We start from the raw sequence: 13,755 nt of genomic DNA, 5'->3' as shown, positions 1-13,755 counted from the left end.
CTGCTGCCAATTCCAGTTTCACACCAAAAAACAGGCATCTGCTCATAATAGTAGCATGAAAAGAGTCAACACTGCTTGTCTTTGCATAGCATAGTACAAATAATCAAGACTATTTTACCATATATTAACACCAGTCATAGACAAATTTTGTTTTGCAAAAAACCCTGAAAGTTAATTGCTGCATTGATAACTGCTTACTACTTCACAACACACAAAATAGCACTCAAGTTAAAAATTGAAAAACATTTTCAAATGGATTTAATTAAATTGCTGTGAACAGCAAATTGCTGGCATCTCAATTCAGTTTAATAATAAGCTTCACTATTTAAGTATTTAGTGATTTGTAGCAATTTAAGAAAAATGAAGTAATTTTAAGCAAGCATTTTTGTTTGAAAAAAAATTCAGTCAAATCATTCCAACTTACTTGTGAACAAGCCTGCAGACTTACTGTACATGTTTGAGTTATGTGAGATTCCCTAATTAATTTCAGGTGTATACAAATATTGGCAGCCCAGCTGAATCTGTATCAAGAGTTATCTTGCCAATTAAAACTAACAATGTCAGAATAAAGTTTTGAAAATTAAGCTGCAAAAACTGTGATCAGCTGCAAAATTTACTGTTAATCAGACAAATCCATGAAAAGACAGGCATGTCACTCACACTGCAGGACTCGCATCACTGCATGGCTATTCCAGTATTAATGTTCACTGATAGTTAGGAATCTGTTACAAGAATCTTTCAACAGAACAGAAACTTTAAAATGGATGTAAGAACTAAGCATGTAGACACACTAAGCCATTTTTTGCATAGGAAATCCAAAAGACTGCCACCACAACTTCCTTGCCTGCTCGAATTCTGACTGAGGACTTAGTGGACTACCAGAAGATGAAATGATTCATATCACTTCAATGATATTTTCTTTTAATTTGGGCTGTGTTCAATTTCAATTTTATTTCAGGATTAGCAACCGGAGTATAAGGAGCAGCTCTGTTGCCTCACATGCTGACATTGGGAAAACTATTGCAGGAACAAAGGTAACAAGCAGATAATGTTAAGACCTCTATAGTTTAAATAATCTATTTCAACTTATCTATGTTTTATGTGATAAAAGCCATCCCATCAATGAGTACTCCTGCACATGCAGTTCTTGAAAGAAAAGGACACAGAACACCCTGAAAAATGTCTCTCCCCAGGGCCAGCAAGGTATCACCAGCACGGTTCAATTCTTGTCAAAGAGGGATATGATACACAGGCTGAGCAAAGAGAGATATACCAATTATCTTTTTGATTTTGGGAACATCTTGTGAACACAGATATAAAAACTCTGAGGCACAGCTGAAAAACACAAATTTCAGAATCTCTCAAGATAAACAACAGGATCAGACACTTGCTAGTTTCTGATGAGATTCTGCCAAAACAGAGAGAAAGAAGCAAAGGACAATTGAACAAATTTTATTTTTCATGTTCTTATGGCAGCACTAGGAAGCAGAGATATGTCACCTTTTAAACATTTTTTCAAAATAAGATTCCCAGCTTGTATACCTTAAGTGAGTATATGTATCATAAAAGATCATGTATACTCAGACATACTCAGAGACCAACTATTCCATTGATTAGATTTATTAAGAAGTTCTTGTTTGGAGTGGTTTCCAATATTGGAAGAAATATTTTAAAGTGTCTATAAAAAGGTACAAATATGCCTCTCATAAAACAATCAACATATGAATCTTGGTGAATATCTTGACATCTGTTGACAATTCAGAATCAATACACAGTAAAGTTAATGAAATTACTGAAGAGTAAATCTAAGTAAAATGTGGTAAGTGGTACGCAAAGACAGACCATTTAGGAACATAAAAATATCTCAAGCATTTAAGTGAAATCATCCTTTGCAAGACATATTCTTTCAGGAAGAAAACGGTCTTACAGCTAACCTTCCCATTCATTTGTTCAAAATATACAAGTCAAGAATATGTTTTGACAACAGAAAGAAGAAAACAAAACCAAAAATATCAAACTCCACAAAAGCACAGAACAGATCAAAATTATTTTTGTGAGGCAAGCAGTACTGTGCCTATTTCTGGAAACTGAAAAATAATGATAGCATATGCTACTATTCTTCTTATGCTCTCCTAGAAAAAAATGACAGAATAAACAACAGGCATTAAACAAATTAATCCAGTATTATCGCACAACTCTTAAGATATTCCATATTATTCACACGTCCAGTGTCCAACAGCCAGAAAACAAACGAAGAAATCCCACTTAAGATACCTAAAGACACCTAATATCTGTCAACTTTCCTCTTGGGAGGAGGAGAATGACAACCACATAGTTGTTTTGAGTGAGGCTGTGTATTCTGGAAAAGCAAAAAAACTAACCAGTCTCTGTCAATATTTTTTAAGGTATTTTCCCAGAAATCTGCATTTTTCCTCATGTGATGACGCTATACAAAATGATTTTCCTTGCAACTGAAGACACTGACACACAATTTTTTTCCTTGTAAATCTGCAATGAGTTCTGTAAATGAACTCACGCTGAAGGAAAGGCAAGATGCCTGCTCAGTCAGAGGCCAAACTCCATGAACAACATTTGGCCTGCCCTCCTCCACAACACACATAAGGAAGGCCACTGAAACAGGAATGAAATCTCACCGTAAGTCAAACTGAGCCTAATGAAAAATATGCTTTACAATTGTCACATTTTACTTAAGACCCATTTCTTAGGGGGGGAGAAGGGATTCCCTGTGAATTCTGACTGGCCATTCCGAAATCTTTCGCGTAAAATAAAAATGGAACTCAAACCTTCATCAGCAATGTGCACGTATGCAAGTATCATGAGTCTATGTATGATTTATCAATATAATAGTTTACAAAAACTAAGTTCTCTGCAATCAAATCCGATCCCCCTTACAATTACAAAGAATATCAACAGCAAAGATGAAAAAATTTAGTTTTTGAAATTTAATATTAATTTTTGTTTACACGTCAGAAGAGATGCCTGTAATGCACAAGCAGCATCTCAATTTCCTTTTCGCGAGTACACTAAAGCAGGCCTAAAGTTTAAAATACATTCAAGACTGTTCAATTTACTCTACCTGTTTACTAAATCTAAAGCAGAACTCTCAAATTTTAATTTTAAAATAAAGCATATAAGTGAGGCTATTCAATTACCACAGAATCCGGATACAGTCTTTTGAGACTTTCCAGGATCTCTGCTTTCATTTGCTGACGCCTTCCTTCATGGTAATCAATTTTGGCATTCTGGAGTTCACCAACTATTTTGTTCAATTCTTCATTCACTTCAGCCATTCGTATTGTTGAATCTTCAATTTCCTTAGTCAGCATTTCCTCTTGCTGTTTTTTCTCTGCTAACAATTCACTTCAAAACAAAGCAAAAATAGGAAAGCGATTATTTTATTTATACAAGTTTTTGGTTTACAAAATTAAAGTAATGCAATGGTCACAGATCATGAAAAAGCCATTAAAGCTTTTTTGTATCTATAGCAAGTTACTTATTGAGTTGTATTCTATCTAGCATACGCTACTTTTTAAGTTTTAAAATTGAGTTCAAGTAACAGCTTAGGGCTGCATGTAATACTGAACAGTACTACTTTATCCTTCATCAACAAAAGGTCTGCTGTCATAAAGCTAAGAAGGATTGAGAATCCTCATGCAAAAATATGCCTTACTTTACACACTTCTCCAAGTCACTAAGGCTCTCCCATGCTCTACTAAAAACAACTAAAATCATTTTGCATCAGAGCAGTCACAATTGGCCTCCTGCTCCCTGTCCAGGGCACAGCTTTGCTCTGCACACAGACAGCACTGCTAAGCCAAAGCACATATTACAGATGCAAAGAAAAACACAGGTTGAAAGAGATGTCTGGAAATCATCTTCTCCAACTTCCTGCTCAAAAAAGGGCTAACGTCAAAGTTAGATCAGGTTGCTCAACAAGGGCTCATGCAGCCTATTTCACGACAAGTGAAAATCAGGCAGAGGACAAGAGACAAGGAGCAAGAATTGAGCTATGCTGCTAATACACAATGTAGATATTAATTGGCTTCTAGAGCAGCACAACTACAAAACTACTGTATTCTCTGACTCAGAATTTGTACATTAATAGCCCAAACCCCTAGTTTGTAGTGATATAATCCTTATATTTGCACACTACAAATGAGAAGCAATTATAAAACTTTCAAACATATGAATGAGTCGTCATATATCTTCGTTTTATATTTTGACAGCTAAAGTAGACAAAATATTAAAATCAAAGCAAAAGAATTATAAAACAGCTACATTAATTTAAAAATATATGATACACAAGGAATCCAATTAGCTTTTAATTTTTTAAACATACGTGCATGTTTTGGTATACTCTTCCAACTTCTCTGCTCGTTTCTTATGCTCTTCTATCTGTTCCATAATGTGCTTTATACTTACCTATACAATCACAAATAGAATGCATTAAAAACCAACAGATGTATACAGAGCTATAAAATTACAATTTTCAACTCCTAATTCATAATGGGTACTGAGATGCATCTTTTCTTCTTTGTAACTATCTCATGCTGAAGCAACAGCATCTCTTTTCCATTAGTGGATAACAAATTGCACCATGAATAAAATAATTTTGCCTTACCAAGGACACTACTATATTTTTCATATTCAGCAACAGTTCAGAAAAAGCCTCTTCAGCATAAAGAATCATGACATCATCAACTGAGATATCTTCAAACAGTGTTAGTAAATTATGGGTATTAAAACAAAGAAGGTGTTTTTCTTTGTAAGATTATTTGAAGGATCTTCCTAAGTAGAGGGACACATGAAAAAGTTGGCATGGAGTTTACAAACTGACACAAAAGCATTGTACTAGCAAACACAAACCAGCAATGAAGCAAGTATTTTTAATTACCCAAACTGAATAAAAATACATAAACTACAACAGGTGAAGGAAAAAATATGTTGTTACTTACACATTTTATTAAGCCTTAATTTAACTTTTGAAATCCTTGGACCTATTACATTTCAAAATATTTGTTATATAAAGGAAATTTTAAATCTTTTATTCTCTTTCTGCCTTTTTTTCTTTTGAAGATCTGTAACTTTTTCTAGCAATGCACACTAATGATGCTTTGATGTCTATATTTAAAGGAGGTAAGAGGACTGTTAGATAAAACATAAAAATACATAGAATGAATGTGCTTCTAACTAAGTTCCATTTTACTGAAACTGGAATTTCATATACTTAAAACTCTAAACTGTTACTGAATTACAGAATAATATAGGTTATAAAGGACCTCTAGAGCTCATCTATTCCACCAGCCCATGCAAAGGAGGGCCAACTAGATCAGATTGTTAATGGCCTTGTCCTGTCAAGTTCTCAACAGCTCCAGGGATGGAAAGTCACCAACTTCCTTGTGCACCTGCTTCAATGTACTGATTACCCTTAAGGTAAAAAGCTTTTCTAGTATCTGCTCAGAATTTCCTGGATTTCGAATTGCATCTGTTGTCTCCCATCCTGCCACTGTGCACCTCCAGAAAGGGTCTGGATCTATCTTCTTCGTACCTTCCCATTAGGTAGTTGCAAACAGCAATAAGGCTTCCCCTTCGTCTTTACTTCTCCAGGCTGAGCAGACCCAGCTCTCTCAGCCTCTCTTCACCAGCCATGTGCTCCAGCCCCACCCAGCCTGGTGGTCTCACTCCAGTATGTCAGTACCTTTTTTGTACTGCGGAGCTCAAAACTGGCCAGAGTACACTAGATGTGGCCACATGAAAGCTGAATTGAGAGGAGTAATCACTAGATGTCTCTTCTCCCTCAACAGTATTACATGAATAATGGAGTCAGACAACATGTGTGTTTTATGAACTCTCAACAACCCTTTTTTCCTTCTCAACACTAATACAGGATTTGCAGAGTTTTAGAAACACAAGTAATGGAAGAGAAACATAACATATTTCATTTCTGGATACTAAATACATTCTTCTGGTAACTAGTCCTCCAAAAAGAAAAAGGAGTATCATATCAATAGCAAATGGATGTACAAATACTAAATTAAATATGATGCCAAGAATCACTTTGCATCTTCATAGCTATCAAGTAAAAAATAGATTTTTCCATAAAAGCAGCTTTATATTTAGAAGAATGAGCTGCTAGCACCTCTAGAACTGGTAACACCTCATCTGATGATTTTTAAACTTTCTGAATACAGTCTCCTCCAAACCTTGACTCCATTTCTAAATGGTAAAGAAACACATATCATCTCCCTATAACTTCTTAGTAGGTGATAACAATGCAAGATTAGCATAGTTTGGAAAATACATGAACTTCTAATATATCAAGGTTTCTAGAAAAAGGCTAGTAAAATCTTCTGTTGGGCTTTTCTGTTTTTTCTCCTTTCTGCTTTTGTCAGAAGCATCATGCAAAGTTGAACAATGAATTGGGAAACACTTTTTCTGAGAGAGAACACCAGGCTTGGTGACCCAGTCACAGTGAAAAAAGTAGATATTTTATTGTTACATAACAAGTTTGGATCTGAAATGATAAAAGGAACCAGAAAAAAAAAAAAAAAAGATAACAATGAGCTGTATTCAGAACAAACAAAATATATTCACTCTGACATGCAATAGTAGACAGGACACCAAGAAGTTATTCAAGCTACAACACACACATACACAGAATCAACCTAAAAAACATCTCAGCAAAAAGGCAGCTATGACCAAAATGAACATTAAAGGGGGATACAAGGCATATAGATATGCCACAGGGGTAGGAAACTTCGGACAGAAAAACTACAGTTATGGAAACAGAATTGATCAGAGGCATACATTCCAAGTAACTGCAAAATATTAGATGCCAAGCTTTCATAAACAAATCCTCAACGTGGGCACACACAACCATTTTCTGAACAAACTTAGAAGTCCTTTTGCTAAACCTGTTGCTATATGACACTTGCACAAGCACTGCAACGCAACTCCTGTGTTTTGTTTACATCAAAGCATTTAATACATTTATATAGGCATTTATACCAAAGGTAGGATAGAGAAAAAGAACATTTTTCTCCTTAAAACATAATTCTAGCTTGATACAAATACCTCAATTTCTTTTTTCTTCCTCTGATGAAGTGTCATCCTTTCTTGATCTGCTTTTTGCTCCCAACGAAGTTTATCTAACTGCTGGGTCAGCGTAGCTACTTTCTTTCTTGCTAATTCCTTTAGCTCTTTGTAGCGCTCCAGCTGGACAAATAGTATGAAAAAAAACTGTACAACACACTCCACTGAAAATAGGAAGACTCATGGTGTTATGTCTTCAACTAGTAACTACCTTCCTTATAAAAATCAAGATTATGAAAACCACCCAACTACCCACAAGACCTATCTAGCTACTAAATCTATTAGCCATTACATCTTATTAAAGGATGATTCAACTCAAAACTTATTCTTAAGACTTCCTGTCCGCAGTCTTGTTTCACACTTCTAATGACTCTTATTTTTGAGGAAGCTTTACAATTTACAATATTTTACAGTAAACATTAAGGTTAACACTTACTCCCTGCATAACTCCAAAACAGTGCAAGTTTGGGTATTTATAATTACAGTGTTCTTATTTTAGTACAGCATCCCTGCATTATCAAAGAAAATTTTAATGTGAACACATAAAACAGCATTTTAAACAATCCTACAAATTTATGCTAATTTAACGATGCCTCTGAAGTGTAGAGTATTAAGAGTCATACTAAATGAGCAATAGGAAGTAGAAAGGCCCTGCAGGTTCTCCATTAATTGATCAAAAAGTATTTTAAGGGAAACAGCAGAAAAAAGATGCTAGCACTTGGTTATATAATTGTTTCTGCGCAAAGCAAAGACAGTTTTTTCAGTTGTGAACTTACTGTAAAATGATCAAGAATATCACTGGGCCATCTCAGTTTTAAATTTTGACCCACAAGAGATGGGATGTACAAAATGAAGTCTTGTCTGCACCTTTGTTGACTTTTTTTTTTTTTTTTTTTTTTTAATTAGGTGAAGACATTTCTTTACCTCAGCCCACAAGCCACTTCTCAAAAATGAACCCTCCAAAATCACCCAACACCCTACTGGATTTTTGCTATCCTACTTCCTATATCGTATCATCTAAACGCCAATGAAAAAGAAAAAAGAGGAGAAAGAACAACCTAATCACGAATGTTTACATGTAGCTGTGACACTAGTCCACAGAGTACCAAAAGCCCCTATATGGTGGCGTGCACAATTTTTATGTATGTCCCTTTTCAAGTTTCCATGAAATTCTTAACTTCTTTTATACTAGAAATTCATTGCTTCCTCTAATAAAACATCTTCTCATATTGCTTAGAAAAAAGATGCACTTCTCATCCTAAAAGAGATGGCTTACATTTCCAATCTCACAATAGTAAATTTCCAAATCTCTATGTGACTTAAATTTATTTCCTAGAACTGTTCCACATTTTGAACTTCTGGCAGATTAAGACTTTTTCCCTCTCCTAGAAAGGGGACAACCCGCCCCCTCAAAGGCTGCATCACCACTTCTCTTCATCCCATTAAACAAACAGTCTCTAAATAAAAGTTACAAATTTGTTTTTGTATGAACTAAACTGTAAAGAAAACACTAGATATTACAGATTACTAGTGAAATAATGGTTCCTTTGTCATCAGTGGACATTTCACAGACTTCACTAATAAACAATACTTTGTTTTTTGGCCTCCAGATTCACCTGACTTTCTTCCAGCTCAACAGCTGCTGCTCTCAGCAACATCTCCTCTTCAGTTTTCTTCTCAAATGCTCTCCATGCCTTCTCAATATTGGACAATTCTATCTCCAGTTCTTTTATGTTTTGCTTTTCCTTATCACAGTACTTCTCCTTATCCCTTAAAGATTTTTTAGACATTTCTACTTTCTTAATTTGGTAGGAAGTGTTTTCCTTTGCTTTTATATAGAGGGGCTTCTGCTGAATCAGAGATGCTTCTAGAGTCCTTAAAAAAAAAAAATCAAAAAAAGAAAGAAACAAACAAACAGTTGTCAATTCAGCACATTTCTGCAAGGTTACATACCCACAGGTGATTTATTTTTTTAAATAACTAAAAATAGAAGGAAAACACTGGAAAATCTTATAATAAAGAAGTTTAAAAAGTACTTACAGAATGAAATTACTGAAACCTCTGGAAAAGAAAAATCAATGTCTAGATATGACTTATGTTAATTGCTAAAAGTTTACTTCCATAGTGTTGGGATTTCACCCACTTGCTTCATCGGGAAATACACCCTTAGCAAGTAGTTCCCAACGCAGACTATGTTTTAACTCAGCTATCAGAGAACCTTATTGGAAAACTTACTTCGCTTCTCTTTCTATGTGTTGTTGGTCTCTGTTTAGTATGCCAAGTGCTTTCTTCTTGGCTCTGAATGCATCTTCAGCTTTAGATAGGGAGTCTTTCTTGAGACTTGCCTCCCTATTCTTTTCATCCAAACTTTTTTTCAGAAAGTCGATTTTTTTTTCATTGTGATAAAGCTGGAAAAGTTGCAGCTGTATCCTGTTTTCATTCAGTTCCTTGAGAAGCATCTGGTAATGGTCTGCCTACCAACATTCAAATTTTATTTGTAGTTTAAAAAAAGGGGTTTTAATGACTAGCAATCTAATTTCAAGTCCAAAGTGACATAATCTGATGTACTGGCATCTATAATTCCGGTAACACACACTAATCATAAAACTCAGACATGCAGGTCAACCCTTACATTAACTTAATTGGAAATCTATGCTGTCATTTATTTACTTTTTATTATATTTATTCCTCTATCCTTCTAAAAAGTTATAGATTATACCATATAGAAAAATATTAGATGAAGAAAGCAGAAGCAATTTGTTAGAAGCCCCTTATCTAAAAATTCATAAAAGATGCAAAATCCAAGATCTCAACATACAAAGAAAGTAGTAACTCTGGAATTACCTCCTCTTTCTCTATCTTTGCTTGCTTGCGTTCTGCTGCAACACTTTTTTTCTTGTTATAATTAAATTGTGCATCTTCTTCTGCTTGCTGCGTTTTTTTCTTTTTTCTCTCATATTCTTCAGCATATTCCCATGAATTACTGATTTGTTCAAAAAGTTGAGTTCTTTCCCTTGGTTTCTTCATTGCAATTGACTCTACCGTTCCCTAAAACAAAATTGCCAAAATGCAACACTGTAGATTGTCGTGTTGTGTAATGATGAATTTCTTCTCAAGTGCATACAACAGAGTTATTTCCTGATATTTTTATAGTTAACATAATTGAAAGTTAACAGGTTCAAGCCCAAGGAAAATTTCAGCAACTAAAGGAATACCAGCTATCCACTACATCTAATTAATGATCTGACATCACTTTAAAATAATTTTAAGTCAATTTAAAATTTCAGATACTGACTATAGAGAACATCTTCAAACTCAGAAATCTATCTAAAAAGGTCAGTGAGCAGTATCAGAATGACAAAATTAAATCTTATTAGCCTCTTTAAAGGAACTAAAACTCACTTTCAATGCAAATAAAACTAACAAAAATCAGTATTTCAAGAGTGTATCTGCTGAATCTGCTGAAATCAATGGACTAGAAGATTCCACAACACAACAGTTAATGGGAGTACAATTTTTGTCCATGCATTACCTGCTCAAACCTTGACTGACCTGAAGGAATTAGCGTTTTCAATAGACTGCAGGAAATAAGTTTTGTGATTCTACTCTGTTTTTCTAGTCGCCAATGCCCTCATCATAAAAACTATTATCCCAACAAGAATCCATAAATAGGGTTACTATAGAAGGGATAAAGTAGTTTTTCCTTGGGAATTTTAAGCTTATTGCTCTGTGAATATAAAGAAGGTGATACTGTGAAATATCTTCATTGTAAGTAATTGACATTTTTGACCTATATCATTAAATACTTCTGAAATAATAGCCTAATAGAAATTTCAATCGCTAACTCTGCTCTTTAACAATTTTTTTGATAAATTTTTATGCATCTTGACTAATAAGGGCGTTTTGAAATGAAACTACCATCTTTTTCCACTTTTAATGCCCAGAGAAATTAATACACAAAACATTTAAAAATAAAGAACCACATCATCTTATAAACTGAAGAACAGAAACAATTTAATTTCTTCTGATTAGCTTCTTCCTTACCAGTGCACTCGTGCTCACACACAAAATCTTTTAATTCCATTTCACAGTCTGTAGTTCTTAGCCAAGGTCAGGATAAAACTTCACTTGGTAGCTTGAAACTCACTAAGGGTATTCCCTTGTCAGTCAAGTAGATAACTAACTGTCCATTTCTATGAAATAATCTCAGAAGTTTTTAATGTTTTTTACCAAGTACCTTCAATGCTCACCTGAAAAATAAGACAATTCCTGGCTTTGACAAGTACACCTATTTTTTCAAGCTCAGATATGTAGACAGATCGGCTGACAGTTTTATCATTAAAAATAAATTCTGTACAACTACCTAAAGAAGGAAAGAAGTAATTACTATAAAATGGAAAAAATGTACTAAGTAAATGATCAACATTACTTAAGAAAAAATCAAGTGTTTTTCAAATGACTGTATAAATGCATTTTAAATATACTTCTTAGATCACAAGATTGCACTGCTGGTCCATCCATTCTTTCCTTTTCCAGTGACTTTTGAACCCAACTGATGTACTTCTAATAAATTTGACAAAAAAATCTAAAAATAATTATGTTCTGCAACTTCTGTGAAAATATGCAGTTGGTAGTAGAGAGAGATGCCAATTAGTGTCCCCACTGTGTAAGCTTTCAGTATAAACTCCACAATTATCCTTTTAGTTTGGCATGCTGGCTAGTCAGGCAGCATACACATAATTCAGAACAATGCACATCATATGATGATGGTCTGTACAAGGACATGAGAGGAAGCAGGTCTGACCCTGTAGTCTGTGGGAAGGTGTTAGAGGGCATGTAGATAATGCATAGCTATAACACAAAATCCATGGGAAAGAAGTCACTAGTTCTGCTCCCAACAAAGCAACTCCTCAAAAAAAAAAATTATTATTATTATTATTTCCTTGATCATTTCAGTAGTTTCATCTTGCTGTATTAAAATTCTAGCTGCATATTTCCAAAAGATATCAACAGCTACTTAAGTGCTTGTGCCTGCAACAAAGTTTCAGAATGGAACACTCCAGTCTCCAGAGCCTACACTATCCACACATTTCAACAGTGAAAATCTATAGAGCAAAAACACATATTAATCATTTGGTTAACTTTTTACTTTGCCTGTAGTATGCTTTATTTTTGAATTATAACACTTGGCTACCATAATACTGCTTAAGGACTATAAAAACTGTTTTAAGACTCACAGGCTTAACCCATCTAATACCAACAAATATTATGCATTTGAAACTGAAAGTTAAATATTCTTGATCTCCATTTTTTGTACATCAGATCACAGAAACATGTGCGACAGAATCTACTACCTACCACGGATAACTCTTGAAAATGTTTTTTCTTCCCCATTTTCTTCACAATACACTAATTTTACACTTGCTGTAGAAGAAACTGGTTTTCCAACATGTGCTCCGTGAATAAGTTCTCGAACATTTTTAACTCGCAAGTTAGATATCTTTTCACACAACACAAAACTAACAGCATCCATTATGTTAGATTTGCCTAAAAAAAAAAAAAAAGAGTTTTGTCATGGCAGAAATTAAACAAGGAATTTGATTAACAATTAAAAGAACATACATGTAACTGGGAGAGTCTTTAAAATTCCATTTATACATTACATACGCCATTCAGGAAAAAATATTTCATACCATAAAGAAATATATTTCTAAAATATAATGTAAGCAGATAACCAGCTTAACTATAATAAAAATGATCACAAAACTGATTTGTTATTAAATCTCAAACTCAGCATGGTAGATTGGATTTCACATAGGCATCTCTAGAGATTATAAACTGAACTGACAACATCATAATCCTCACTTGATAGTTTCCTTTGTGTAATGTAGTGAGTGAGATTTGCTGCATAAACATCACATCCTTAGAACTTTTCCACCAGAATTCTTGTGTTCTGAAGAACACAAGTACTTTCCCAGATCCATACACCACAGAAATAAAGTTTTCTAATAATGCTGTTATATATAAGTTCTCTCTATTGAACCCTTTATTCTTTTTCCTCTTTTCATCTTTGGCATTTCTGATGACAGCTTAATTAATTTGTGTTCAGCCTTGCTACTTTTGCAATATTTTGTCTCATTCTCCAAAGTATCAGAAAGGGAAGACTACTAGGGCAGAAAAGATCCTAATTCAGAGATTACACAATATTCACACAATTTTTTTTCTGACACATCTATATAATTTATTCAGATTTAATTGGAGAAGTACCTGGAGAAATATCCATAATTCTGAGACTTCCCAATATGGAGCAGTGGGGATGAAAAAGGATGATACACAGTATGACAATAATGCTAACTGACAGTAGCTAGCTACTTCCATTCATGGATCTCATTAGATTAGAGAAGTGAAGAAACAACAGGATCTAAATCATTAACAGATTGTGTAACTAAGCCCAAACACTAAGGTCATCCTTGAAGCTCTTCCTTGGGACAGCCCCCAACTCCTATCCCAGTGTTCTCTGGCAACTAAAAGAAAAATCACATTTGCTGAACAAAACTTTCATCAGAAGTGAATCATTTTTTAATAAAAGTTCCAGCACCCAGAGCATGGCAATGCTGAGTCACATCTACAAGTAAAGGCTCT

General features: G+C 34.3%; 1 protein-coding gene across 2 annotated transcripts in view; it reads right to left on the bottom strand.

The window, feature by feature from the left end:
• Nucleotides 1-13,755, bottom strand: part of SMC1B (structural maintenance of chromosomes 1B) — a 39,043-nt gene that overhangs the window by 24,434 nt on the left and 854 nt on the right. For both annotated transcript variants that reach the window (XM_026090180.1, XM_026090179.1), the window contains exons 2-9: nt 12,472-12,660; nt 11,364-11,476; nt 9,958-10,161; nt 9,349-9,587; nt 8,730-8,988; nt 7,096-7,236; nt 4,361-4,443; nt 3,174-3,381 (exon numbers count right to left, since the gene is read on the bottom strand). In XM_026090180.1, coding sequence (XP_025945965.1) covers nt 3,174-3,381; nt 4,361-4,443; nt 7,096-7,236; nt 8,730-8,988; nt 9,349-9,587; nt 9,958-10,161; nt 11,364-11,476; nt 12,472-12,660 — 1,436 coding nt within the window. The remainder of the gene's footprint in view (nt 1-3,173; nt 3,382-4,360; nt 4,444-7,095; nt 7,237-8,729; nt 8,989-9,348; nt 9,588-9,957; nt 10,162-11,363; nt 11,477-12,471; nt 12,661-13,755) is intronic.

Source organism: Apteryx rowi, unplaced genomic scaffold, assembly GCF_003343035.1.
Source record: "Apteryx rowi isolate R43461 unplaced genomic scaffold, aptRow1 scaffold_852, whole genome shotgun sequence".
Taxonomy (NCBI): Eukaryota; Metazoa; Chordata; class Aves; order Apterygiformes; family Apterygidae; genus Apteryx; species Apteryx rowi.
The sequence above is the reverse complement of the archived record's forward strand: the minus strand, read 5'-3'. Positions and strand labels throughout refer to the sequence as shown.